At 34.8% G+C, this 26,653-nt stretch overlaps 1 protein-coding gene across 2 annotated transcripts in view; it reads right to left on the bottom strand.

Annotated features, from left to right (window-relative positions):
* Window positions 1-26,653, bottom strand: part of FBXL17 (F-box and leucine rich repeat protein 17) — a 271,157-nt gene that overhangs the window by 177,708 nt on the left and 66,796 nt on the right. For both annotated transcript variants that reach the window (XM_088157116.1, XM_088157115.1), the window contains exons 5-6: window positions 9,478-9,585; window positions 923-1,053 (exon numbers count right to left, since the gene is read on the bottom strand). In XM_088157116.1, coding sequence (XP_088013242.1) covers window positions 923-1,053; window positions 9,478-9,585 — 239 coding nt within the window. The remainder of the gene's footprint in view (window positions 1-922; window positions 1,054-9,477; window positions 9,586-26,653) is intronic.

The following is a 26,653-nucleotide window of genomic DNA, read 5'->3' as shown; positions in this document are numbered from 1 at the left end:
TAACACTACATTTTCACCAAAGTCTGAGCTCATCTACACATCAGTACACCCTTAATGACTTTTGAAAACCTTGAAAGCATGCCTTACTAAAAAACCAAAAAGTAATTATGGGAAAGAAGTACAATTACTAGAACACATTATTTTGGTTTAGATTAAACTATTTTAGAACCCCTCTCTGTTTAAAGTGTCTCATTCTTTTTATTTAAAGCACCAGTTATAATGAAAAAGTCTGGTAGAAGTAATTAAAAATATTCTTTCCTATGTACCCTCAGGCACTGACTTTGCTCAATTTTTTCATTTTAAAAGAAAATGTTCACTTTTAAAATTCTCAGTTATTTTATTTTTCAGCTGATCTATGATTTAAATATACATAACCTTTCTCCATATACTTAATGTTGAAATAGATTAGTTGATCGAAAGACTGGAATACATTAGGATCGGGAAAAAAACCAACAAAATAACAACAACCCAAAACCAACCAAACAACCTTGTTGCTTTCTAAAAGTAAAGGAATTCAACTATTTAATTCACAGGCAGTTTATTTTTACTTATGCAGCCAAACGCATGTTTCATCATTTGCGTGCAAATAAATTTATCTAAATTCTAGACACCTACTGAAGGAGTCAGTTCAATTGCAATTGAACATTTCAATCACACTTTGTACAGAGCACACGCTCCTGAAAGCTGCATGAAACAAATTAGTGCTGCCATCCAGCCATAACTAAACTTTTCTCCATTGCAGATATAGGGAAACACTCCACAAAATAGGTGTCTGGGTGATTTACTCAAAACAAGCAAGAACAAGCACTCAGCAAACACTGTTTAATCAATCTCCAGCCCCCAAGCCATGAGGAATTATTCTCATCTAATGCAACTAGTTAAATTTACATTACACTGCTTTTGGATGCTCTAATGAAGTTACCTGTCATTAATGATCCAGTTCAGACAGAGATTGAGAGAATTAAGGTTTTTGCATCTCTTTACTATTTCCATCACGGTTTCATTGTCCAGTTCTGTGATATGACGTAGATCCAAGCTCGAAAGATTTCTTAGCTGTTGAGACAAACACGAGAGAAAGAAATAATCTGAAATTCATTCAAATACATAACTGTTGAACAATACTGTTAAATTTTTTTGGAAGTTTCACATTATGTGCAAGCTAGTCATGAAAGATAAGATTACTGTATCTTTTACAAAAAGCAAACATACCAGAGATATTCATAGAATTCAGCTTGGGCAAAGTTGTGATTCAGGCATTCAGTTACTACAGAAAATCCAGACACTCTCACTCAAGGGGCAATACAACTTACAATAAGGGCCTTCCTTCTCCTCTTAAATATATGGAGTACAGGATACTAGGGTAAAATATCATTTAGCCGTAAGAAAAATAAGGCATGGAAGGAAGTGAGACAGCACGTTTGTGCTTAGATTCAAATGAATGCAATTAACGACTCCAGAGTATAAGGCTTTCAAAGTAAACAAATAATACAAACTCCCTGAAAAATACAATATTTATACTGTATTCTCACCTGCACAGTTATCAATAACAGATTAGGTATTCTGAACAACAAAACCTGGAGTCACAGAACAATATAGTTATGAGTTATGCACTGACTGAACTGACTTATTACTAGTGTTCATCATTCTCACGCCCTTCAAAAACAAACCCTTTTACAAGAAGTGTCCTTCAAAAACAAACCCTTTTTATGAGTTATCAGTGAAAAAAAAAAAAAAACTTACAGACTTCTCCAGTATCAGTTTAGTCATAATAACCTCCAAGTACTGTTTACTTTTTAAGCTGTCTGAAATAATCTCTGTTATACTCTGGAAAAATAATTGCATTAGGCAATATTGACACTTTAATTAAATTTACTTTCCCTGTAAGAGAGAAAAAATGATCCTCATCAGTGATTTAAGTCACTAAGGATTTGATTAGGTAAAGGCATACAACTGAGATCACATAATTGGTCCACTTCAGTAGTTAATTATCAAGTCAATGTATTTAGGGAAAGGGATCTGGGGAAGAGGTGGCAGCATGGGGTGAGAAGAAGAAAAGGAAGAGGAATTCAAATGTAGGTAGCCTTCTACAGAAACTGGAATTTTGTTCTTTAAGTTTTTAACAGTTTCCAAACAAAAGCTGAAGATAAACTACATACCGTTCCCAAAAATTCTTCAATACAAGCATAAAATCAAGAATCCTGACCTCTGAGGAACACCTGCAGAGTACGTCTACAGAATCTAGGACAATAAATTTCTATTTTATGATACTACCACAGGTATCACTGTAGAGGTACTTGCTGTATTCCCACTGAAATGCTGATAAATTTCTTTGCCTATTAAGGAACAGAGAATATAGTAGTTGATACTGAGTTGGTAAAATAGACATCTTTTACAAGCCCTGTCTATTCTCATTTCATACATACTCTAGTATGAAGTTTAAAAGCTTTATCTTCTATGTACCCAAAAAAAGCTCATAACCAATCTCTCCTTTCTTTCCTGCATAAATTAGAAAAAGGGGAATTTACAGCAACTGTAAATTTTCTCACCTTCATATAGCTATTCCTATTAGATATTTCAGCCATTAAACCATGAAGGCAATAATGTAGCCTATGCCTGTGACATACAAAAACACACCTGCTGGACAAATCAACAATGTGTATGTTCTATGACATTAAATATCTAAGAAGACTTAAAAGACAAATAGAAAATCTTCCCACTTAAGAAAGCCCCAAGCTTTCTTTTTCAATAACATTCTTCTTACAAGCAGATGACAATACTGGTGATTCTTTTGCCATTATTATTACTTATGGACTTAAACCTAAGAATTTACACTAAAGTATCAATCCATGGAGCGATGTCAGCCCTCCTTTAAAAAGTGCCTAAAAAACGTGGCTTCAAATTAGGTAAGAGGGAAGAAGAATATTATTTACCTCAATGATGCAATGATGAATGTAGCAGAAAGCATTTGTGGTTTCCCAGGAAAAAAAACTTTGGCATTGCATGGGTGGAGTCAAAACCTAAACTGAATTCCTAGTATTCCTGCCCTCCAAATTAATAGAGTTTTCAAGGTAGATTGTCCTTTACCATCACAGGAGATTGATCATTCACTCATTGCTTCTTTCTTTCATACTAGTAGTAGTCTATTATTATATTCAATATACAGTAACTCAACCATCACTTGCCTTTTTTACTGTCACATTCCTTCATTTTAAACACCTGACCTACTTGGTATGTTAATTCTTTTTCTCAGGCACAACATACTCAATGAAGAAAACCTTTGTGTCTTAGAAGTTTGAAGAGACTGCTTCAGATTGATACATACTCAAGTATAATTTGGTCTCTACAACCTCAAAATTGTCATTACAGCAGTGTCAGTGGCTTTCTGGATGTGCAGAACTGAATGCACACTCCCTTTTGAGACAATCTGAATATGACAGTGAAAAGAATACATCTCTGCCTACTTAATTCAGAGGTATCAACATCTCATTACTGGTGAGAGAATTGTAATAAATGTGTATGTAATAATTTTTCATTAAAAAAAAGAGATATACCTTAATAACAAATCTCCTGTTTTATATCTTATCTGAGAAGTAATTTCAGGGGGAAAATGCTACAATGATAAAATCACTACTAGGAAAACAATGGAAAAGAAAAATACGTACGTCTCACATCCTAACACTAACCCTCACAGCTAAAAGTAGTATGATATTAAAAAGAAAAATCAAACTTCTCCAAAGTAGACTATTTTAAAAGAGATGCTAGACTCTACAGTGCATTCATAAAATTTGAGAGTAAAACAATGTACCTTTAAACAGCATTTTTTCAACAGAATGAGGATGTTCTGTGAATTAAATACTCAGTCTTACAGAACTAGGATGCATAATGTTTTTCCTTTTGTGTTTTTTTAAACCAAAACTATTTTTGTTCATGCAGCAACACCATTTTACTGGGTAATTTCAGGGTATTCTTCTGCAGAAGCTTTTCTTGAACTCTTAATTTTATAGCCTTGCAAATAAGCATGCTTGAGCAGAATTTAAACTTTGAACTCAGCTACATCAGTCAGTCAAAACATTTTAATGGAAAAAGGAATACTTAATGTGACAAAACACCATACAAATAAGTAGACAGAGGGCTTAAAATACGAAAGAGAAAATAAGAGAATTTTTAAAAAGCAGCAACGCAAACTAATTTTGTGTGATACCTATAAACACATTCTGGCTGATATTACTGATTATTACCCAGTATTTTTGGATCTCAAATATTTTAAAATATGCTAAAATCTTTGGGGCTTTTAAATTATTTTGTTTGGTTGGTTTAAATGAAATTTTATGCCAACTGATATATTCGAAGATTCAGAGATTATCATACTGTTTGGGTGCCTGAATAACATGCAATTAATAGGATTTCTATCTTAACTACTGAAACTTGGAATAGAAAATCACTATTACCATTGGGATCATATGTAATTTAAGCGTGGGTGTATCAACTCCTGTGAATATTTAAATGTTATTGTACTGAAAGTGCTAATATAATCAGAACACAATTTTTTCCCATTGCATGCTTCCACAATTCCTGTAGAGATACACTGCCCTAAAAAGCATAGAAGAGAACAGAGCCATAGAATCATTTAGTTTGGAAAATAACTTTAAGCCTGAGTCCAACTGAAACCTAAAACTGCCAAGTCCACCCCTAAACAATTCATGTAAGATTAATCCTCTTCAGTATGAAAGCCAAATTATTTCTGAAGGAAAGTGCTTATAAGGACTTAATGAGCTTTAAACTCACATCTTTTGCTAATTAAGCTTAATTTTCTTGACACTCTCTGTGTATACATGCCTTTAGGGAATAAACTGCTCTCTGACTTAAGTCTCCCAAAGCAAATGTATGATTGCAGGAAATGAAAAACAACAACACGAAAAAAACTGTAAACTACATTCTTTTTATTGTAATATCAATAGAATCTATGAACTATTTTTTTAAAGTCACATGCATTAATTTTTACTGAAGAGCTGCCATAACTGAACTACACAATTGAGATATATTGAGATTGTGATCCTAGAACAGTAATCATACATGGTCTAAAGAACTGGAAAATGATTGAATAGTTACAAAAGAGTCTATTTTACCATAAACTGATTAAATGCTTTGCATGTTAATTAAGTTTTAATTTCAGTTCTTAGGTACTATGAAACATTATGATCCCATTGTTTAAGTAACAAACACAATCAAAAACGAAATTGTAAGCACAAAGATTTAATCACCTCTAGAGGAGGGACCTGCACACACATATCTGCACATATGCTATCTCTGCTACGAAAGTCATTTCCAGTTTATAAACTCTAAAAGTTGCTGTAAAATTATATTTTTGCTGATTCATAGTTTATATCTTCATGTTTTTTACTGTCAAGTACTTCTGATGATTTTTTTGGGGGGGGTAGAAGGGAAGTTTCATAGAGTCAACCCTTTCAACCATGCAGTCTTCTCTGCAATGTGTTTTTTACTTCATTGAAAGAAACGACAGTTGGGTACAATTGTCAAATTCTTGCAAATAGCAACAATAATCTCTTAAGAGGGACACAGTTAATTCAACAAAAACATCCGATTCAGTTTGGCAAAATGCCAAAATGTTCACTTAGACAGGACTATATCAATTAAAATTTCAAGCCAACACTCATGAATATTGTGCCAGAATCACAGTACTCAAAACCCCGCACTTAATGCCTTTTTCCTGCCATTGGAAGACTAATATTTAAAAGGACATATTATTAAAGGCAAACAGATTGAAATAAATCGTATTCCATCTTAGGAAATACAGTTCATTACACAGAATTGATTAAAATACTGTTTTCTCTGTACCTAGTCAAAGAACAGCAGCATGCCCTTAGTCAGAAAGCTTAATAATTTTAAGATCAGAAGGTATGCCGAAATACTACCATAAAAAGAGCATAAAGCAGAACACTTTGTGTCAAAACAAGTAATTTACTAGAAAGAAACCATACATTAGCCCAGTTCAGAAAGGCTCTTGCAAAATCAGTCCTGTCATGTAGATTATCATTATGTATCTGCCATGCTGATGATGTCTACACAGAATGAGCCCTAAGAATTTGCTCCATAAATCTGAATATTGATTGACTTCATACTGACCACCAACTCAGACACAGGTATCACTAAGCTGGATTGGTCATGAGTAACTATTATGAGATGAAGAAAAAGTGAAGATCACATTATTCCAAAAGTACTTCTTAGATGAACTGTCTTCACGCATTGATGATTAGCAGAATTATTTTCTAAGTTAGAATATTTTTCTGTAGAGGTTCTGTACAAGGATTCATACCTAATTAGATGTCAGTAACAAACTTTACCAGACAGTCTGTCAGAAACACAGCTTCTGTAGACGTGTAGAAGCACAGCTTTATACTGCTACAACGCAATTCCCCTTGCATATATATATCAGAAACCAAAGGAAGAAGCCAAGGAAGTGGCTTGGTAATAAAATTATATCTAGATGTCAAAACTTGCGGATGCCAGCTGTTAAATTTCTATTAGAAGTGCAACAATTAAACTGCTGAGAAGGAGTAACCCCCAATAGGGGAGGAAAATGCCACTGCTCTTGAGGTCAAAGACGCAACATTAAAAAAATCACTTCCTCACTAGAAAGAATACAAAGTTTCTTATTCCAGTCTAGTTAATGAAAAAAGATTACTCTTCTGGTTTTTCGGTCCTCAACACAATCACCTAATGTGTACAGGCACTTTTTCACATTCGTGTTAATCTTTATGCTTACAGGAGAAGCAAAGTAAAAAAAAAAAACCAGGGATAAACTCTTGAGAGACAAAGATGTGTGGAGGGGAGAAATAATGCAAACAAGAAAAAAATCAAACATAGAAAGCTAATTAAATAATAAAATAAGTTATAAAGAAAGATAAAACAAGAAAACAGTACATGGAGATGTGGTGAAAACAGAAGACAAACTACAGCACTACACAGGTTCTTTCCTCCTCCACAGAAACAATGTTGATAAGAGTTGGACTAAATACTCTGATGTCATGGAGGAGGTCATTTACTTCTTTTGTGACAATGTTTCACACATTAAAACTCTAAAGGAAAATGAAACATTTAGGTCATCGGAACAAACAACTGGTTTCAACTATAAAGTCTAACTGTGAATTGCATGTAAACACACTCCTTTATTCCCTTTCTTCCTGTGTATGTACATGAAGTGCCTATCATCTTAGCCAATAATCATTATTTGTTTTATTTGTATTTTTTCAGTTTATATTAACTTCAAGGAAAAAAGGCACCAGTGTGATGACATGGTCTTGCTCAAAAAGCAAATTTTTTTTACTGTCATTCTGTTCAGTAGGAAAATAGTGAAAATAAACCCAGAATGTTTCTTCTTTTCCTTAAGTATACAACACTTTCTATTCCATACCCCATAATTAGCTATTAAAAAAGCTCTGTGATGCAGCAGCTCTGTAATTTAGAATTTTTCAAGTGCCACTATTTTTAAAGAGAGCTAACATTACTAGGGGAAAATACAGTAATAATAAACCACTCAATTTTCATACATCCATCAGCCCTAAAGCAATTTCACAACCGAGGCCACTGCTGTTATCTCCAGTTTGCACACAGGAAGCAGGACAGAAGGCAACTAGCTCTGCACAGCCTGGAGGGACACACTCACAGGCCATGGAGAGCAAAGAGCAGATTCCACATTCTCCAGGAACACCAGACTGGAATTACTACTAAACACAAAGCACCAGTTAAGTACTCAACACAAATCCAACCACAGAAGAGCATGATGGTTAGAACAAAAAATTATACCATTAAGAGATGAATCCTGGGAAAGACAAATGCAGCAGATAATGGTACTACTTGCTACAGATCTTTCTAAAATGCCTGCCCCTATTTTCCTTATAAATCCTCTCTAAATATTGAAAGGCTGCAGTAAAGTCTTCCTTGGGCTTTCTCTGGGTTGAGCAATCCCTACCTTTCAGTGTTATCACATCCCTGTCTTTGCAGTATTCACACCCTACAGAAATTGTACAGATATAGCTTGAGGGAAGGAAACTGAAACACCTAAATCTCAAGTCCCAACGTGCACCAATTGCTTACAAAGTAATTACATACTAAGAGTCTAAGCAGCCTTTCAGATATTTTTTGAACATGTTCAACAGGGTTGTTCCAATGTAAACCAGGATTTCTAATAATTTATTATTATTAAACATGTGAAAATCAGAAACATATTAATAAACAGTCAAGATCTCGACTCTTCTTCAATCTAATAAATGTGATTATAAAGTCATTTTGTTGAACAATAAGACATCTAACATCTATTAAACACTCAATAAATGTAGGTTAGAATAATGCAGCAAGCAAAATATGTAGCTGAAAAGTGATCATTGTGGAAATTTACCACAAAGCACTGGACTACTCTGTTTATGTCAAAGTTTTCAATTGTGTACCTCCTATATTTATATATTGTATATAAACATAACCTATAGTTATACATAGGTAATTTTCATAGGATATGAAAATTATTGTATCATTTCTTTCTCCAACAGATATGCACACCTTTTACTCATCACATCAATACACAGCTCTTTCGAAACAGCATCCTTTGGGGTCCTATGACTTTACCATACAGATTGACTTCCCTGGCTTATTTCTTTGTGCATGTGTTCCAAGATGTTTTCAATTCTTCTGTAGCTTCAGCTAAGCAGCTCTAAAACGATGAAAGTAATTTACAGGTATGCTGAATGGTTCTGTATAACAATAGGAGAGCTTCAGAGCTGCATCAAAAAAACCTTTGCTTTCATCAGGCACACTCCATTTTCATTAAATATGCTCTCTACTTCCTACCTCAAGATCTCTTTAACCATTTTCATGTTTGCATGACCCTTGGATTTACTTTCAGTTGCAAATTTTAATTAGATAGTGTTTGTCCACCTCATCCAAGTCATCCATTTTATTGAACACTTTAATTACTTTCTGCAGATTCACTCAAGTTAGTTTTCCCACACATCCTCTTATGCAAAAGAAAAAGGAAAGAAAATAAAATGCTGATGCCACGCTATCCATATAAAATTAGAAGATAAATATAGTCAAAATGTACATACACAGGGGGTACACTGTTGCAACCAGAGGTCTGTCTAAACCTCTTGGAATTAGAATTTTGCATTTTAAAATGGAATTTTGTTTCGTTTGTGATTAAATCAGCTGTAATTATGCATTTTAAAGAGTTTTAATCTTAACATCACTCTTCTTTGTGAGAAAATGTATAATCCCACAAATACGTATTTTTGTTACAGGGTTTTATACAGTAAAAACTAAATAATGCAAAGTTCACTCACTTAATCATGTTTCTGTCCATGCCAGTGCTGTAAATCATACACGTAACCTTATCCTGGCTGACACCCATGACATGGCTATAGTCCAATACACTAATGACTACCAGAGATTAGTTATGATACTTACATTGGTAAGGTGAATGACTCCTTTTGAAGTAACAGAGCAGCCCATGAAACCAACATACTGCAGCTCAGGGCAATGTTCAGCAAAAGCTTTCACCGACTGATCTGTCACCTACAGAAATCATAAACAGGTAGTTGAATAGGTGATATAAGCACATACTTAACACAGCTTAAGAAATTTCTACTAACATTGGCAAGCAACTTATTTAGACCTTTAGTATTATTGTTACCACTACTACTATTTATTTCAAGAGTTTGAGAGAAAACATTGGGTATGCACAGTTTGCATAGATATGCATGGACATATATACATGAAAATCAGGAAGAAAAAATATTTTTGGCAGAAGGCAGAGAAAAAAGAAACACAAGGCAAGAGACGATGGCCATAAATTCAGATCTTATTGTCACCCTATTTATGTGCAAATAACTCAAGAGACAATTGTATCCACTATTTTCATAAATTATATACAAAAATGAAAATACTAACCAATTTGTTATTGTCAACCTGTAGACTCATGCTATATCCATTACTGACTCTGAAAAAGATTTCAGTGATGTGCTATCTTAAATTTATATGTCTTGTCTTGTATTTCTCTTAACTAAAACACAGCAATTGAAGAGCTCAACTTAAAAGTAATATTACATCTCACAGAAGACCAGCTAATCTCATGGAAATACAACACTATGTCAGTTATCAGCCAAATGGACACATTATCCAGTTTATTATTGAGATTTGTTTATTTATACAACTATTTTTCAGCTATAATTAAGTTTGTCTGGTAAAATTTAATAACTATAAAGCACAATCTATTATATAAATGCATTGCTTTGTAAAAGGAACTTTGTGAAGAATGCTATATTGAGATAGGTACACTTATGATCCCTACACCATTTCCTTTAAACAAGTAAGGTTTGTTTTAGTAAGTTGTTTTTTTTCTCTGAGAACTATATATTCCCAGTGCAAATGGCAGTAATGAAAAACCATATACTGACTGTGGGACAAAGCCTATTTTCCAGCTACACTGCCTAGGAACGTCTCACTGTGTCTGGAATCCTAGCTCCTGAATGGTGAGAATTTCTATGGATGTCTTCCTGTTACCACAGAACCGAAAAGCAAAACGAGTTTTGAAATATCGAGTGCACAGCTGAGAACCAGGGGAATTCATACAGGAACACTGTTCTGGCTGGAACAGTGACGCCCCGGGTTCCAACTTGCCCAATGTGTCACATTCAGGCACCTTGGCAGCTGACCTGGATGAGGACTCTGGCAGAACAACTTTTGAAAAGATAACTTTTGAAGAGACAAGCTGGGCCTATAGGCCCACTACCTCATAAAAGCTATTTTGCTTTGGGGTTACTGAAAATTGTTATAGACCTAGTGCAGTTTTCTCAAAGCAACGATTTCTCGGCGAGCAGAGGTTTTTGTTGCTGCACATCTGCCAAATAAAAGGCAAGCCTTTTAGTACTGTATATTTAGAACCTGATTAAACTGAAAACAGGCCAGAAGGAAAGGAAAAAGGGTCAGCTGAACAGAATCAATCACAAATTGGGTAGCAGAGACACATGTGTCAGGTCTGCCTGCTTGAACAAAAGCAAACCATTGTAGTAAGGAATTTTTTCTCTGATTTGATCTGACACAGCCTTACATTTCATTTCTGCACACTCCTCTCAGCTAAGACAGCCATGCCAACAATTACTTTTTCTGAGATACCAAAAACCTGTGACAAATACTATCACAAGTCAAAGGCTTAGAAATTTGAAATATTTGTGATGCTACCAGCACCAAACCAGGGCTGGGAAAAAAAAAATTATTTCTTACAGAAAATAAATTAAAACCTTTGATTCAGCTGATCTTAGAGAAGGACTCTATTACAATCTCAGTCTACCCTCTCTACAGAAAACTGAAGTGCAATTCTCTGTTGCAGAGAGGTTTGCCCTACTGATCAAGAAAATGTAGCAATGAAAAATCAATAGCATACATGCCTAATATCACAAATTCATTACAGAGCTTACAACTTCAATCTAAAACTAATTTCTTACTTACAGATAACACTTAGCTGCATGAAGACTTTGAAAAATAATATTTTGAATGCAAATAATAAAATTACTATATCTTAAAATATCTTCTTTCCATACTATAGTATTTTCTGTAATCTAAACAAAGCCTGTGGAAAAATAGTTTTAATAAAAATTAATAACACCAGATTCTTACACTAAATAGTTTACATTTAATAGTTTACGTTAAATGATCATTTACATTAAATAGTTTACAGATTACAGTGAACCTTTTCAGTGTTTCTTAGATACACAGCATATTTTTAATCAGAAAAAGATTCTTCATTACTTCTGTATGCCAGGCAAGCCTCATGATTTTCCAGTCAAAAGGAGTGTGGCATAACCTGATCATGCTTTACAATAACTGTGGTAATTTAGACATATATTTTGCTACTGCAAGTAACAATTTGTTCTTAAATCTTAACTTACAAATAAAAAGGCAGTGTTTCTATCTTTTGCTGTCAGACAACAATATCCGAATACCTGCAGAAGATGACTTCAACTTTTATTGGGAAACAGTGTAAAAATTGTCTCAATCAACACTGTATCTTCCTCTCAGTGTTCTTTGTTATACCAGTATCTAGGAATACATTACTTGTTTTTCAGACCCTATGTCATTTATAACAATTGATTTTGTATTAACATGCTTCCCACTCTGACAGCCTGTAATGAATTGATATTCTGTTTGGTTAAATACTTTTAATATGACTCCACTGTCCAATGATTGTATTAGCTGGGAAGGAATATATGTATATGTATTTCTATATTTACATACACAGGCACTTGCAATTTCACTGGAATTGCTTCTCCTAAGATGAATATAAGTGACTGTGCATGAAAATACCAGATCAAAATACCTGTAATCTAAACATCTGCTAAAAGGTTAAAAGGTAAAATTTATATTACATTCTTTTGTTCTTCTTTTTTACAGAGTCTGGGGAAAACAAGAACACAGTAACTTGCAATTTATTTAAAACTTGTATGTAAAATGATAGTCAAGTAAAATCACCTAGACTTCAGTTAGAATAACAAACAACTTATTTATATATGGGTCGAAACTATAACGATACAAAGTTTGTATACAGTTTAGGGTTTTTTTGGTTGGGTACTTTTAGTGTTTTTGTTACTGCTTTCTTGTTAGTGGTGGTGGTTTTGTTTCTTTCATTAGACGTATTTGTATCAAGGAGAAAAAAAAGTAGGTAAAGTTCAGCCATATCTGAAAGGGTGATCAGACATTGGGATGGGCTGCCCAGGGAGGTGGTGGAGTTCCCATCCCTGAAGGTGTTCAAGGGAAGAATGGACATGGCACTCAGTGCTCATTGACAAAATGTTTGGTCTAAGTTTGGATTAGTGATCCCAGAAGTTTTTCCAACCTAACTCCTTCTGTGATACAGAAGCAATGAAGCTGAAGTACAAGGATGCTTCTAAGACGGGACACACCTATTCTTCTGCTTAACTAGGCTTTCTTCTTATTCATCATCTGCAGTGTCCAGCATTGACGATATCTATACAGACTTAAATTTTTGTGTTTAGCTCCAACATGCAGCCTGGGTCACTATTTCTATCAGAAGTAGGCACCAGAAATAGAAACCTCTTTTATTGTATGAAGTGTTTTACAATTGCAAGAGATCGTCTATCCTGCAGAATGAAAGAAAACTGAGTGATGAAAAAAAAAGCATGGGAAAATTAGCAGTGATATGTATGCAATGATTATGCACCTTAACACTGCCTCTTTGTTATGTAATGTGTAGCTGTATGTTAAATCTTCACTACTCAGGAGATAGAACAGGTACATAAATTGTCTATTATAAATGTGGCTTCTGTGAACTAACAAATTTTTAAACAACTGACATTCTGATGTATTATACAAACAGATCAGACTAGCATAATCTAAAACTAGATTACCATAAAAAACATACTGCAGTTCTACAGAAGTGACCCTTGTAAACGAAGACAGAAATTCACACACAATTCTATAATAGATCACATTCCTGTTCTTCCAAGAATCTCTAGTAATTGGATTGTCTAGTCGACCTTCATTGACTTTCATTCATCCTGTCTTGCTTCATGTTAGTCTTGCTTTGAAAAAGTAATATAGGATGATGAGGACAGATTTATAAGTTATGCACTAAAGCATTGTGAATGGGAAATACGCTGGTCTGGAACTAATGGCACAGATTTTGCTCCTATCAAAAAGATCTATGATAAGTGAGATATGATTTAATCATTTTCTTTCTATGTATTGAAGCCTATTATATACAAATTCCCGTTCTGCATTGTTTTACAGAAATTCAATATTTTGCCTACTCCGAATTAGATTTTGTAAGTATAAGTTTATTTTACATTCTATTCAATAAATGAAAGTGCAAAAAGGTAAAAGCAGAGATGATAATTCAAAAAGAAAGACTGAGGTACAACAATAAAAGCCACTCAAATTCCAACTTAAAAGCTTCATAATTAATGAACACCTACAGAAGCTCAAACAGAAATAACTGAAAAAAGAGATAGGAATATAAAAAGCAATTGGCACAGAATGAATACCATGTTCTCTTATTGAAACAGGTCCACTGCACTGTCAGTAAGCAGATCTTAGTAACAGTATAGTAGGACATGCACATATTCTATGCAATATACATAAATAAAAGTTGCAAAAATATGTAAAATATTACTCAGAAGAATAAACTCTGCTAAATTAAAAATTTGCTGTTACGAAGCTAAGTATTCACTACACAAGGCAATACTAATGGTAGAAGAATCCTTTTTTCTCCCAATTCCTTATTCCATAATTTTTTTCTCCATCTTGGTCAGACACCAGCTTAAGCAAACTTTATTTGGGCACCAAAGGAAGAATTAAAGAGTCAGGGAGGGCTAACTAAAATTCAGTTTTATGTTTGAAAAAAGGTTAAGTTTGCAAAAAGCTCATCTGCCAATTCAGGTCCTAGAACTTTCTTGCCTTACCTATGCATTATTTATTAACTGCTGCAGACTGAGGCCCACATTTCCCTCACTCCAAAACTGCCCCATGCATGAAGCACGTGGCTACACCCTCCAATTCTGCATTTAAGGTATCACATATTCAATGTGCACTTCCCTGGTCTGTCTCTTCTGAAATCCTTGTGTGCCATAACCTACCATGATGTGCACTTAGGCTAAACTCTTGTATACTTTCGGTTTAACTCCTTTTTACCACGACTTCTGAAATGCAGTAAGTTCAAAAGATGCAGGCAAATCACACAGAGCAAAAGCATTTACCAGGGACTAATTTAGACTGCAGGCAAATTCCACCAAATTCATAAGTATGCAATACATACAGAAAAAGAAACATAAAGCAAAAGGATTGCTGATATACAAAAATATCTGTATAGTGTAAATCAAGGCAGTCAGGCTGCCACTGTTCTATCAGCAGGAAAGAAATTAAATATCATTACATGAACATCTTAAAAAAGCCAAAAAAATCACAAATCACAGTAATGAAGTAGTTTTGAAAGAAGATGCTTTACTATACGTATGTGCTGACATAGGTACTTCCTACTTCACTTAAAATTTGCCTTACTATCTCTGTACTAAAAATTATCAGATGATGCCTCTTTCCCATGAAGGGAAAGATGACCTTGACTCTTTTTGACTAACACTTCTAAAACTAATTTAAGGGTCAAAAGGGGTCAAAAGAAGGGTCAAAAGAAAGATCAAAATATAACAGTAAAATACTATTATATTTCACACAGTTAAAATAATTTAACATTATACATACCTTCTTAGTTCTGTGAGTACAAAATTACAAGTAAAGTCTGCTATAATTTAACCACATTTAAATTCAAGTACAAATTCAATTTCATTTTTAAATTACTTTCCACAGGAGGCTGCAATACTCAAAGTATTTACCTACAGATTTCGACCTAAGGTTCCACCAAACAAACAGGGAACTCATTAGCATCCGTTTCTAACAATATTTGAATAATGCAATTTCTTAGGAATACATTATAATATTAGATTGACCATAAATACAAACCCAACCCATTGTAAATTAATGGTACTTCAGCACAAACCTCTCTTACTAACACACATAAATAAAGACTGCTACATACAAATAAAGAGTTCTTTTCCCATACCTCTCTCAGAAAACAAAAGGCAGAAATGGTGGAAAATTAAATTTATGTTTCAAAGATTTATTTAAAACTTAAACTGGAAAGGTCTTTTCCTATTCAACAGGACTGATACTCTGCCTGCTTTCCACAAGCATCAACTTAAATTATATTTGTTATAAGAGTTGTGACAAAGTAATTATTATTGGCAAAAATACATTTAATTCATGACCCCATATTCCAGTTACAGAACACTGACAAAAATAAGGCACTAATAATCTGTCATCACACTCAAGTTCTTAGGACACCCAAATTTCATTAGTGAACAGCAGAAGGCAAGGCTCATCTTAACTAACTTCCAGAATATATTTCTTCACCTTCAGTATATGCAACCATTTGCTTAATCAAAACAGAAATTCAACAACTTGCAGCTTTAACTTCCAGTAGTGGTACCAATTTCTATGAGCACTCGAAAGAGAAACATAAGTATTTCTATTCCTTCATCTTTTGAAGGACACTAACTGAAAAGGAAATGATCCCCATTTTTTAACATATATTTTTAAAGATTCAGTTAGATATTCAATCTTTTCACAATCTCAGTTTATAACTTTGCGTTGTTTCTTTCTATTAGAAAAAATATCCTTACAAAATAAATGTACAGATTTTCATAAAATAAAATATTGCTGCTTACTAATGGCTACAAAACATCTTCCATTTTTAACCAAAAGGGATTAATTAATCTATCAGCGTGACTTTCTACAAACAAGTTAAAACCAAAAATTCTTTGTAAGTATTTTAAGATCAACTTAAGTTTTAGATGTCCTATGCACCCCTGCTACCTCAGACCTCATGAGAACATATACTCACTCTAAGGCATTTTGAAACAAGTCACTACCCCAGCCTCACATTTGAGGAGAGGGGAAGAGTGACAGGATTGAATTCCTATTCTTGCCCTCATCCTTATGCTCACTCCAGGAGTTAGTAGGACTAACCTAATCACACACAAGAGGAAAAGATAGACTGGAGTGTACGGACTGAAGAGTTGAAAGGAGCATTTTACATTACGTATACCAGCTGGCCTGATCATACCTACATTATGGTACCATAAACTAAGTTAAAATACCTTCGAGTATGAAAACAACCCCAAAATTTTGCAGTATACTCAATTCAATACTCAGGGGAATTAGAATTTTATCAGGTACTCTTCTAGTATGCATGTGGATTTATGAAGTTTCTCCCTGGTTTTTAAGAGTATTGAACAACTGCCTATAAAGACAGTGTTCCTGTTTTATCTTGATAATAGTGAAAGCCTATAAAAATCTTTCCTAATTACTTCAACATGATTTTTAGATACAGAACTCTAAGCACCTCTGTTAAAGGTCACACAAAGTATTCCCTCCGTTTCTCCAGCACAGAGTATCACTTTTTAATCTTATCTTATTTTCTTTTTGTTACCAATGACACGAGTCATCAAAAGATGACCTGTTCTTCTTTTTTGGTCTGTTGTATCCCACAGACTATTTAGTACTAAACTAAACAACTTCCTGGGAACATATTTAGTTTGAAATACTAAATAACTGTAGCCAACTTCTTCAAACTGGTTTAACTATCTGGGTTAGAAAACAAATCTAAATTCTCAATATAAATTATGTCTGATTCCCATTATCCCATAATTTTATTAAGTGCAGTTTACATGCATTTGTATTAAATGAGTCTATCAGCACATTCTAATTTATTTGTTGAAAAATGTAAATAAAATTATAAAAACAATTATTCATCTTATAAAATACAGCCCTCCTACCAAACGAGAAAATTTACTATCAAAATGTGTTTACTCTGGACTTGGAAAACACTGCTTCCAAAACTAAACATCTTTCACCAAACAGCACACATAACCTGATACAATATACATAACCTGATAAACTACAAAATGTCAGTAAAATTAAAATTAAAAAAAAAATTAAAAGAGATAAAAATTACTATAAATTTTGTAACAAGAGTCACACACCAGGAACATTGTATGTTCACAAATGGTTATAGGAAAACCGAATGTTTCACAGCATATTTTTTAAGCAGAAGAATGCATTATAATTTCTAAAAATTAAAAATAATATTCCCCTTTGCTATTCACAAAACTCAATCAAAAAGTCTAATGTGTCCACATGCTAAGAAATACATAATAAGCATTTTAATTTAGTATCATTCTCAATACAAAGGAAATAAAAATTTCCATGTAATCACAAAATAGGTTCAGTGGTCTAGCAGCTTAGTATTTCCTCCTTGTCTAAGTGTATGAATAAAATATTCATCCTCTCTGGGACAAAATATTACTTTGCATTATCTTCACTTTTAATGCCCCCAAGCTATAGAAGCATATTTACTATTCTGTATCATGAGTAAAAAAAAAAAAAACCACAAAACCCCAGTTTATTCAACAGCTTTACTGTTCACCCTAACAGAATAATCTCATTACCACCTAAAGTATTTTTAAAAGAAATTTACTTGTATTTTCACTTCCTCTGTGCAATTTGATCTTATACATTCCCATTGAATTAATTTACTCTGGAAAATAGATCTGTTTACCACAACTTCAAGGCTTTTAAAGGGGCTGGGAGTTTATTTTACAGTACACATTCATGCAACAAGTGTTTTATGTTCATACTGTTTCCCTTCTAAAACGGCCTCACAAGAGCATGACTAATGTCCACAAATAGTGGAGGTCTTGGTCATGAAAACTATTAATTACTATTATGTCTACATCCTTTTGGTTTACTCCAAGAATACTGTCCTTTTCACAAATAAAAACATATTTCATTTGTCTCATTACTCTGATTACCTTCTGAAGGCCTCCTAGATACTTAAATAAACCATTTAATTTCCCTGGTCAAGAATCTGAAAAATCTATGTTCCTTTCATTAATAACACCATCACCACCGCAGCATAAGTTTGTTTTGTTGTCAAATCCCTCTCATAGGCAAAACTACTTTATGATTCTCACACTTTTTTTTTTATTTCATGTGAAAAACTTAAATACCAAGTTAGAAAACGCTCTCACTGCTATCATACAATACCAACTCAGAACCAATTGCTTCTGAAAGATTCTTACACATTAAAGCTTTTGCTCATTACAAAGAAGCAGAACAGTATGAAGTACATAACCCTCTCTTTACTCAAAGTTACTATATGCATCACTGTGGTATGGTATGCTACAAGGATAAACACTTTTTCACATTTTTCACTAGGTCTAAAAAAGCTTCCTCAGTGAAACAAAGATAAAAAAACTGAAGCAAGTCAAAACGCTAACATAAGAGTGATGTATCTATAACCAGATCCCTTCATTTACCCAACATAATCATATCCCTAGTAAGCTATTAATTCAATAATGCAAGTTTGTGACATCTACATAACATTAATATGCATATGATAGTGCTAACAGAGCCACTGTAACCTGAGGCTAATACACACAGACACAGCAAATACCTGGTATTTAGGTCTAAAAAACCACCATAAATTTTAAGAGTAAAAACAGGTTTGATCCCTTGGCATCAAATGTTTATTTTAGGCATTAGTAAATATGACTGAAAAAGTAACCTTATCATAAAATGGTTTGGGTTGCAAGGGACCTTTAAGATTACTTACAACTCTCCTGCCATGAGCAGGGACACCCTGCCCTAGACCAGGCTGCAAAGGGTCACAAGCAACCTGAGCTGCAACACTTCCAGGGATGGAGCATCCACAACTTCTCTGGCCAGCTGCTGCCAGTGACTCACCACCCACCCAGTAAAAAATTTCTTCCTAATATCTGATCTAAACCTACTCTCAAGTTTGAATCCACTGCCTTTGTGAAGAGTCTCTCTCCATCTTTATTGTGAGCTCTGTTCAGTACTGGAAGGACAGAATTAGGTCACCCTAAAGCCTTCTCTTCCCCAGGCTGAACAATCCCAATTCTCTGTGCCTTTCCCCATAGCAGAGGAGCTCCATCCCTCTGATCACCTTGGTGTCCCTCCTCTGGACTCTCTCCAGCAGCTCCATGTCCTTCCTGTGCTGGGGCCCCAGGGCTGGAGGCAGCTCTGCAGGTGGGCTCTCACCAGAGTGGGGCAGAGGGGCAGAATCCCCTCCCTGCCCTGCTGCCCACGGGGCTCTGGATGCAGCCCAGGACACTCTTGGCTGTCTGGGCTGGGAGTGCCCATGGCTGGCTCATGTCCAGCTCTCACCCCCAGCACCCCCAAGCCCTTCTGGGCAGGGCTGCTCTCCATCTGTTCATCCCCAGCCTGGGCTGGCACCAGGGCTTGTCCTGACCCAGGGGCAGCACCAGCACCTGGCCTTGTTAAACCTCAGGAGATTCCCAGGGGCCACTTCTCGAGCTTCTCCAGGTCCCTCTGGATGGCATCCTGTCCTTCAGGAGTGTCAACTGCACCACTCAGCTTGGTGCCATCTGCAGATTTTTCCTGAGGGTGCACTCAATCCCTTCACCTGGTTCACTGATGAAGAAATTAAGTAACACTGATCCCCGTACCCAATCCCCTGGGGGACACCTCTTGTCACAGATGATCATTAGGACTTTGAGCCATTTATACCCTCTGGATGAGACATCCAACCAATTCCTTATCCATCTAACAGCCTATTCATCAAATCCACCTCTCACCAATTTACAGAGAAGAATGTTGTAGGAGAACTCTGTCACAGGCTTTACAGAAGTCCAGATAAATGACATCTGTAACCTCTCCCCTGCCCAACGGTATAGTCACTCCAACACAGAAGGCCACCAGGTTGGTTATTTTAAAACAATGTGAGCATTTTCTCTTACAAAGTTAAGACACTTGCAACATTTAGTAGAACTAGAGAGTTACACAATATTATTCAAATCTCTTCTTCCAAATTTCATGGATATTGTGTAATTGTAATGAGTGAGGAAACCTTTGTAGCAGTTAAAAATACAGAGAAATATATACCCACATTTCATCTAAGGTGGTGTGTACACTGTGCATTCTATATCATAACCCACAATGAAGATATCTTCACAATTGCATTTGTTTATCAAGCAACTAACCGTGCTTTATTTTTCAGGTTTCACACCAGCCATAGACAATGGAAATAGAGTACGACATCATGAAGCTGATATCATCAGCTGCAATATCTACCTAAGTTTGCCACCAGCAACTATCTAGATTGCTACTGCAGAAAGTGAGAGTTGGCACAAATACTGAAAAGCTTTCTTAGAATCCAGCCTCTAAATATCTCCATCCTTGGCATTCCACAATTAACAAATTCATCTCCTCCTCTTTCACAAGCGTAGAAGAATAAGATTTCCCCAAACATTCCACTATAGGCCACAGATACAAAATTTTGCCTGCCCAATACACCAATCCAAATTTAATAGAGGCAACTGTTCAGTTCTGATTACGTGGACTCTAGTTGAATCATATGGTCACCATTTGTTACAATTCATAAGATAAATACACGTTAAGGCAGGGGGAAGGAAAAAGTCTTACGTTGCTTATGCTCTACAAACTGAACCACAGGATTAAGAAACTTTTTAATCACCAACAGATCTGTTATGTCACACATGAAACAGTAGAAAAAATAAAACAAGATAATTCCCTGCATATTGTAACAAATACAGGTTAACATGAAGACAGAAGAACTAAGACTACAACTGCATAAGTCTAAGAAAATAATATCTTAAAGTTTCTTATACTTCAATAATTTTACTCCATGAAGAGAAAAGGGAGAAGGTATTTTATTGAAATATACTACATTAATATGCAAATAATAATATCGAAATAATATCGATATTGATATATACATATTTATATATATATAGTATATATATAGTGTATATATATATAGATGTATTTTTATATATTAGTATTTATAGCTAAGCTCACAAAAAATCCAAATCATTTAATGGACATTACCATTTACTGAGATACCACAAGAGCTTTTTTAAATATCTTATATCTTATATCTTAAAACTTATATCTTGCTCAAATAACTTTACATATTAGTCTTTCTGGGTAGCACACATTATTTAATATGAACCATTATTTTTAAAACAAATGAGAAAATAGAACACAGAATGTCATTCAAATTTCAGATACAAATATTGTTACTGGCTGAAATAATTTCAATCTGTCTCTTAGGGAGGACAGAGAATTTAGAAAATTTAACAAGCCCTGCAGTTTGCCTTTTCATATCGTAAGCTGTTGAAACAAAATTACATACTCCCTATGAAAAGTCCTTCTAAAAAGAAAAAAGGGCAGGAAAAAGGGTTTCTTACAATATAGATTAATGGACATGGTATTATACCTTTATTATTGGCCAACAGACAAGCTATTAGGTATTAACCACCCATGTTTATTCATCCTGTTGCAAGTACTAGAACTCTTCAAGTTTCATTAATGAAAAATATGTATGTAATATTCCATACCATTCTAGCATACAAAACAGATAAAGTCGGAGTTCAAATCCTAACTGGAGGAGATTTTTTTTTTAAACACCTTTCAAAAGAATCACAGTTTCAGACGCCCTTGAGAAGTGTAATCAGTGTACAAACAGTGAAAAAGAGAAATATTGGATAGAACTATAAATAGTTTTGGTTTTATTTATATATGATCTTCACAAAACAGAGGTCACGCTAAACAGAAATACTTGATAATAAGAAGCAATACGAAGAGGTTTTTTCTTCACAATCTTTCCACTTAGTGAACTGTATGCATTACCAGAAATTTAATTTAAAATAAACCTCTGTAATTAGTCTGATCAAGCAGGATACCAACATATTCTATCAATCTTACACAGAAACATCTTTAAGGCATGAATTAGTTAAAAACCTGAAATGAATCAGATATGATGAAAAGACGGATAGGAACAGGACGTGATTTAACAGTTCTCTGTTTTACACTTGTAAGAAATACCATTGCTTCCATGCTTTCTGATCTAGTCAGCACTGCAGCCAGTGGACATAGCCAATGTGCACAGCCAGGGGACATTTAAGCTACTCAGCACAGCACTATTGGAACAGGCTGGATACCAAGATTCTCTTCACAGCAGCTTTAGAGTCTTGTCCCTACATGTACCAATTGGTACAGACTTCTACAGAAATTTTATGGTAGGAAGTAAACACGTTACATCCTGTGAGAATTATTACATGAATGGGATCAGTCAACAATGAAAAGTTGCAGGAAATTATTCATTAAAATGGTAATCTTCCACATTCACTACCGTGATTGACTACTTCATTACAATCACAGTTTGAAATCAGCAGTAACTGGCAGGAGCAATGTCCAAACACAGCAACAATAAAGAAAAAAAAACCATAAAGCCGGTAAAATAGAACTTTACTATGCACGTACACAAAGACTCAGATCCAAAATACACTTTGGTTAAAAAAAAAAAGATATTGCATGGATACATATGCACATCCTTGTTTATACTTCAGTGGAAATTTAATTTATAGATTTTTAGCCAATAAACATCTCTAGCCCAGAAAAGAGCAAACTAAGTGGAAGTTCTGTACAGTTCTAGTACACCTTTATTTGTTTAACTGCAAATAATACACTATTACATCTAGTGACAAAAATTTAAACCATTAAGATGGAAATTACGTTATTTTTTTTTAATTCTTGCATTAAAAAACAACAAAAACTTCCAAACTAAACAAAAAAAGTACATTTTTTGCTTTGTCCTAACCACAATAGCAAGAAAAATCAATTCCTTCCAGAAGGCATTAAAGAAAAGGTGTTTATACCTGGTTACAGATGATCTTCTCAAATGATTCATAACAAACATTTCTAAGAGTGGCCATTTTTTTAACAGACCTTATAGCAAGTAGATTGTCAGAACACAGAAGTAGAGGAATCTTTTCGTTATGTTTTATTTGATCTCATATTTATTAATATTTAATATATTAAATATATTAATATTTCTGAATGGGCATCCAATGAAGTTCTTGGTGTTATTTGGCAAGAAAATCATACAAACATTAGAATACCTAGTTGGCATAATTTACAGTGCTAGTTCTGATCTATTAGAGTTAAGTCTGAAGTCGCTGCCTAGATGCAGACAGCACAAAGAAACCGAGAATACAGGGCAATAAGAACAAATTAAGTACTGTCAGGGAGGTACTTGAACATATTAAAGATATCCATTCGCCTTTTTGTCATCTGGATGAAACAATTTTACAATTCCAAGGCCAAAGACTAAACTAGGAAGACAAATCATCTCATAAGCGCCCTCCCAGACACAGAAGAAAACAACGGAGAATCCACAGCTTCAACATGTGCACACAGAAACAGAAACTAGAATTGCAGCACACTGTTCTCTGCCATTATATCAAGGCATAACCTGAAAGAGGCCCAGGAAATCATGGCTGAGACATTACAAATTATATTAGAAGCAACTGGGCGATAATGATATGAATGTGAATATGAGTTAGACACAACTTTCTTATCCTCACATGTTGTCCAAAGGCATACCTGTTCAGATTACATCAGTCTATCAGTTCATACATGCATTTCAGAACAGCACTTTGCTAATGAGAAACCAAAGTGGGACTGCTGTGTAAGTTATGAATGGAAGCAGGTTACAATCCTGATTAACTCCAGTGCAAAACCCATGGCTGCTAGGCTTGTGTGAAGCCCTACCTCCTGTGTGACAACAGCAGGACCAGCACAAGAGGGTGCTGAAGCTCAGCAATTTAGATTTAAGAAAAGAAAAATTAACACCTGCTTGCTCTTCCCAGAGCTCAGCACATTCAGAAAGCAAAGATCACAACTGCTGCAAATCTCTAGGTCACCATGGAAAAGGAAAGGAAATAAAACCAAACCAACCCAAAAAGTAAGCAGCAAGCAAGTGGGTAAAAAGAAGAAACAACTTTGCTTCAATATGTCACTGTGTCTTGGTTTAAAATCACAGTAGGCAGCCAAACATCACACAGCCATTCACTGAATTGTTTACACTATGGGATGGAGGACAGAATCAGAATGGTTAAAGTGAGAAACTTTCCAGCTAAGTAAAGGAAGTTTAGATTTAAAAAAAAAAAAAGGAAAGAAAAAAAAGGTAAAATCAAAACTAAGAAAAACAAATTTTGCAAAGAAACCCAAACCAGTGGCTCACAACTAAACCAGCAAGTCCCCAAACACTGGCAGTCTGGCCAACTACCTTAATCTGAGTTTTTTTGCTGGGCGTGATGCCATATGGCCCGAAATTTCCCTTTGGTCAGTTGTGTCACCCGTCCCAGCTGTGTCCCCCACCACACACTCCTTGTGTACCCCCAACCTTCTCCCTAGTGGGGCGAGAAGCAGAAAAGGGCTTGGTTCTGCCCAGCTATAACAAAAATATCCTTGTGTTACCAACACTGTCTGCAGCACAAAATCAAACGCAGCCCCTTGCCAGATGCAGTGAATGTCACTCTAACCCAGACAAAATTAGTATATAGTATTATCACAAACTCTCATTTTGGTTTAAGAAATTCAAAGGTTTAAAAAAAAAAACCCAAGACCACCCTAAAACAACTCCACCCTTAAACAAATAAACCCAATTGTGAATAGATATGTGAACACCAGACATATTAAGTAAATTTTTTGAGTCAAGGTTGCTGACAAGATTATAAAAAAAGAAATAATTTTTATTTCTTTATCATTCTAATTTTTCCCAATGTAACACCCTTCACTTCACCCTTATATGATGGTAAAATATGACAATTACAAGCAGGAAAGAATTTTTTTTTATGCCAAAGCTGTAAAACAAGCTCTATAAATCAGTAAGGGAAGATGAGTCATTTTTGAGAAACACAAACCATTGCCTGCCTCCTAAACCTTCTGATGAATTCCTTCACATATCAGCTGCAATTTTGTGGAAACAGCAAAGTATACAATATCCAATGTTCTGCATAATCAATGTGTCTTCAGCATTTCCAGCTTCTGGCAAAGCAATTAATTACGTTGGCTCTCAAATTATTGTTAATAGTGCCCAAGTACACTGTTAAATGACTTCCAGTTGTACTGCATCAGCAATTTTTATTTTCTTTTTGCTGGGGGACAGGGGAGAGAGACAGAGACTGCAAGAATGAAGTTCTCCCTACATGCGAGTACAAAGAGAAGAAAAATCACGTTATTCCTATTCCTAATGTAATATCTGGAAAGGTGTTAGAAATGTAGTTTTGTTTCTTGTCTTTCTCCATTCCCAACTCACTCTCCCATCCTCATAACTTCTACAGAATGAGTAGAATATAAATAAGGCCTCAGGCTTCGTTAGGCTCTCCTTGGCAGCCTCTTTCTTCAGAAACAAACAGAATGACCAGCTAGACAATATTCACCTCCTACCTTGCTCCTTTATCCTTGGATAGTTAGATCCTTAGCTGTCTTTGTCTCATTACCTTGAAACGAGACTTGCAGAGTCAGTGTTTGGATCTCATTAATTCCATCCCTCTTCTCCTCACCTCCTTATTATAAATTATTCCAGAATACATTTTAAGGAAAGAAAAAGGATGCAGAAGCAAATGAAAAACCTGAAGCAGACATTTATCTAAAGTAGGCCATGGTCTACTTAGTATCTGTAATTCTTACAACTTTTTGGAGGGCTTTTCATGGATGAAGAAGATACAGCATCAACTATTTATGCGACTAATGCTTTTCATTAAATACCAACAAAAAATTATTAAACTGAGGAAAGTTGAAATCAACACAGGAATTTAAGGGCAGAAAAGTAAAAATAGTTATGATGGAGATAGCAAAGAACTAGACTGAAAGGAGAACAGCTCAGATGGGTGTTAGTTGAGCTGAACAGTTACAAACAGATTTTGTATAATAGTTTTGAAACAGGCTTTACAGAGTTTCATCAAGAAGGATGTTCAATCCCCAAAAAGCAGAATACAATGAACTTTACTGGTGAATTTTGGAGTATAATCAACACAGATGACAATAATTGTCCTATAATGTATCAGGTAAAGTCTTCTAGAAGAGAGAAGGCACACAATTCCACAATGCATTCAGTAAAAATCTGTAAAAGCTCTTTGCGATTCTGCTCACTCATCTTTGCACC

This window comes from Sturnus vulgaris, chromosome Z (genome assembly GCF_052056855.1).
Source record: "Sturnus vulgaris isolate bStuVul1 chromosome Z, bStuVul1.hap1, whole genome shotgun sequence".
NCBI classification, from domain to species: domain Eukaryota; kingdom Metazoa; phylum Chordata; class Aves; order Passeriformes; family Sturnidae; genus Sturnus; species Sturnus vulgaris.
Note: the sequence above shows the minus strand (reverse complement) of the source record. Positions and strands in the feature narration are given on the sequence as shown.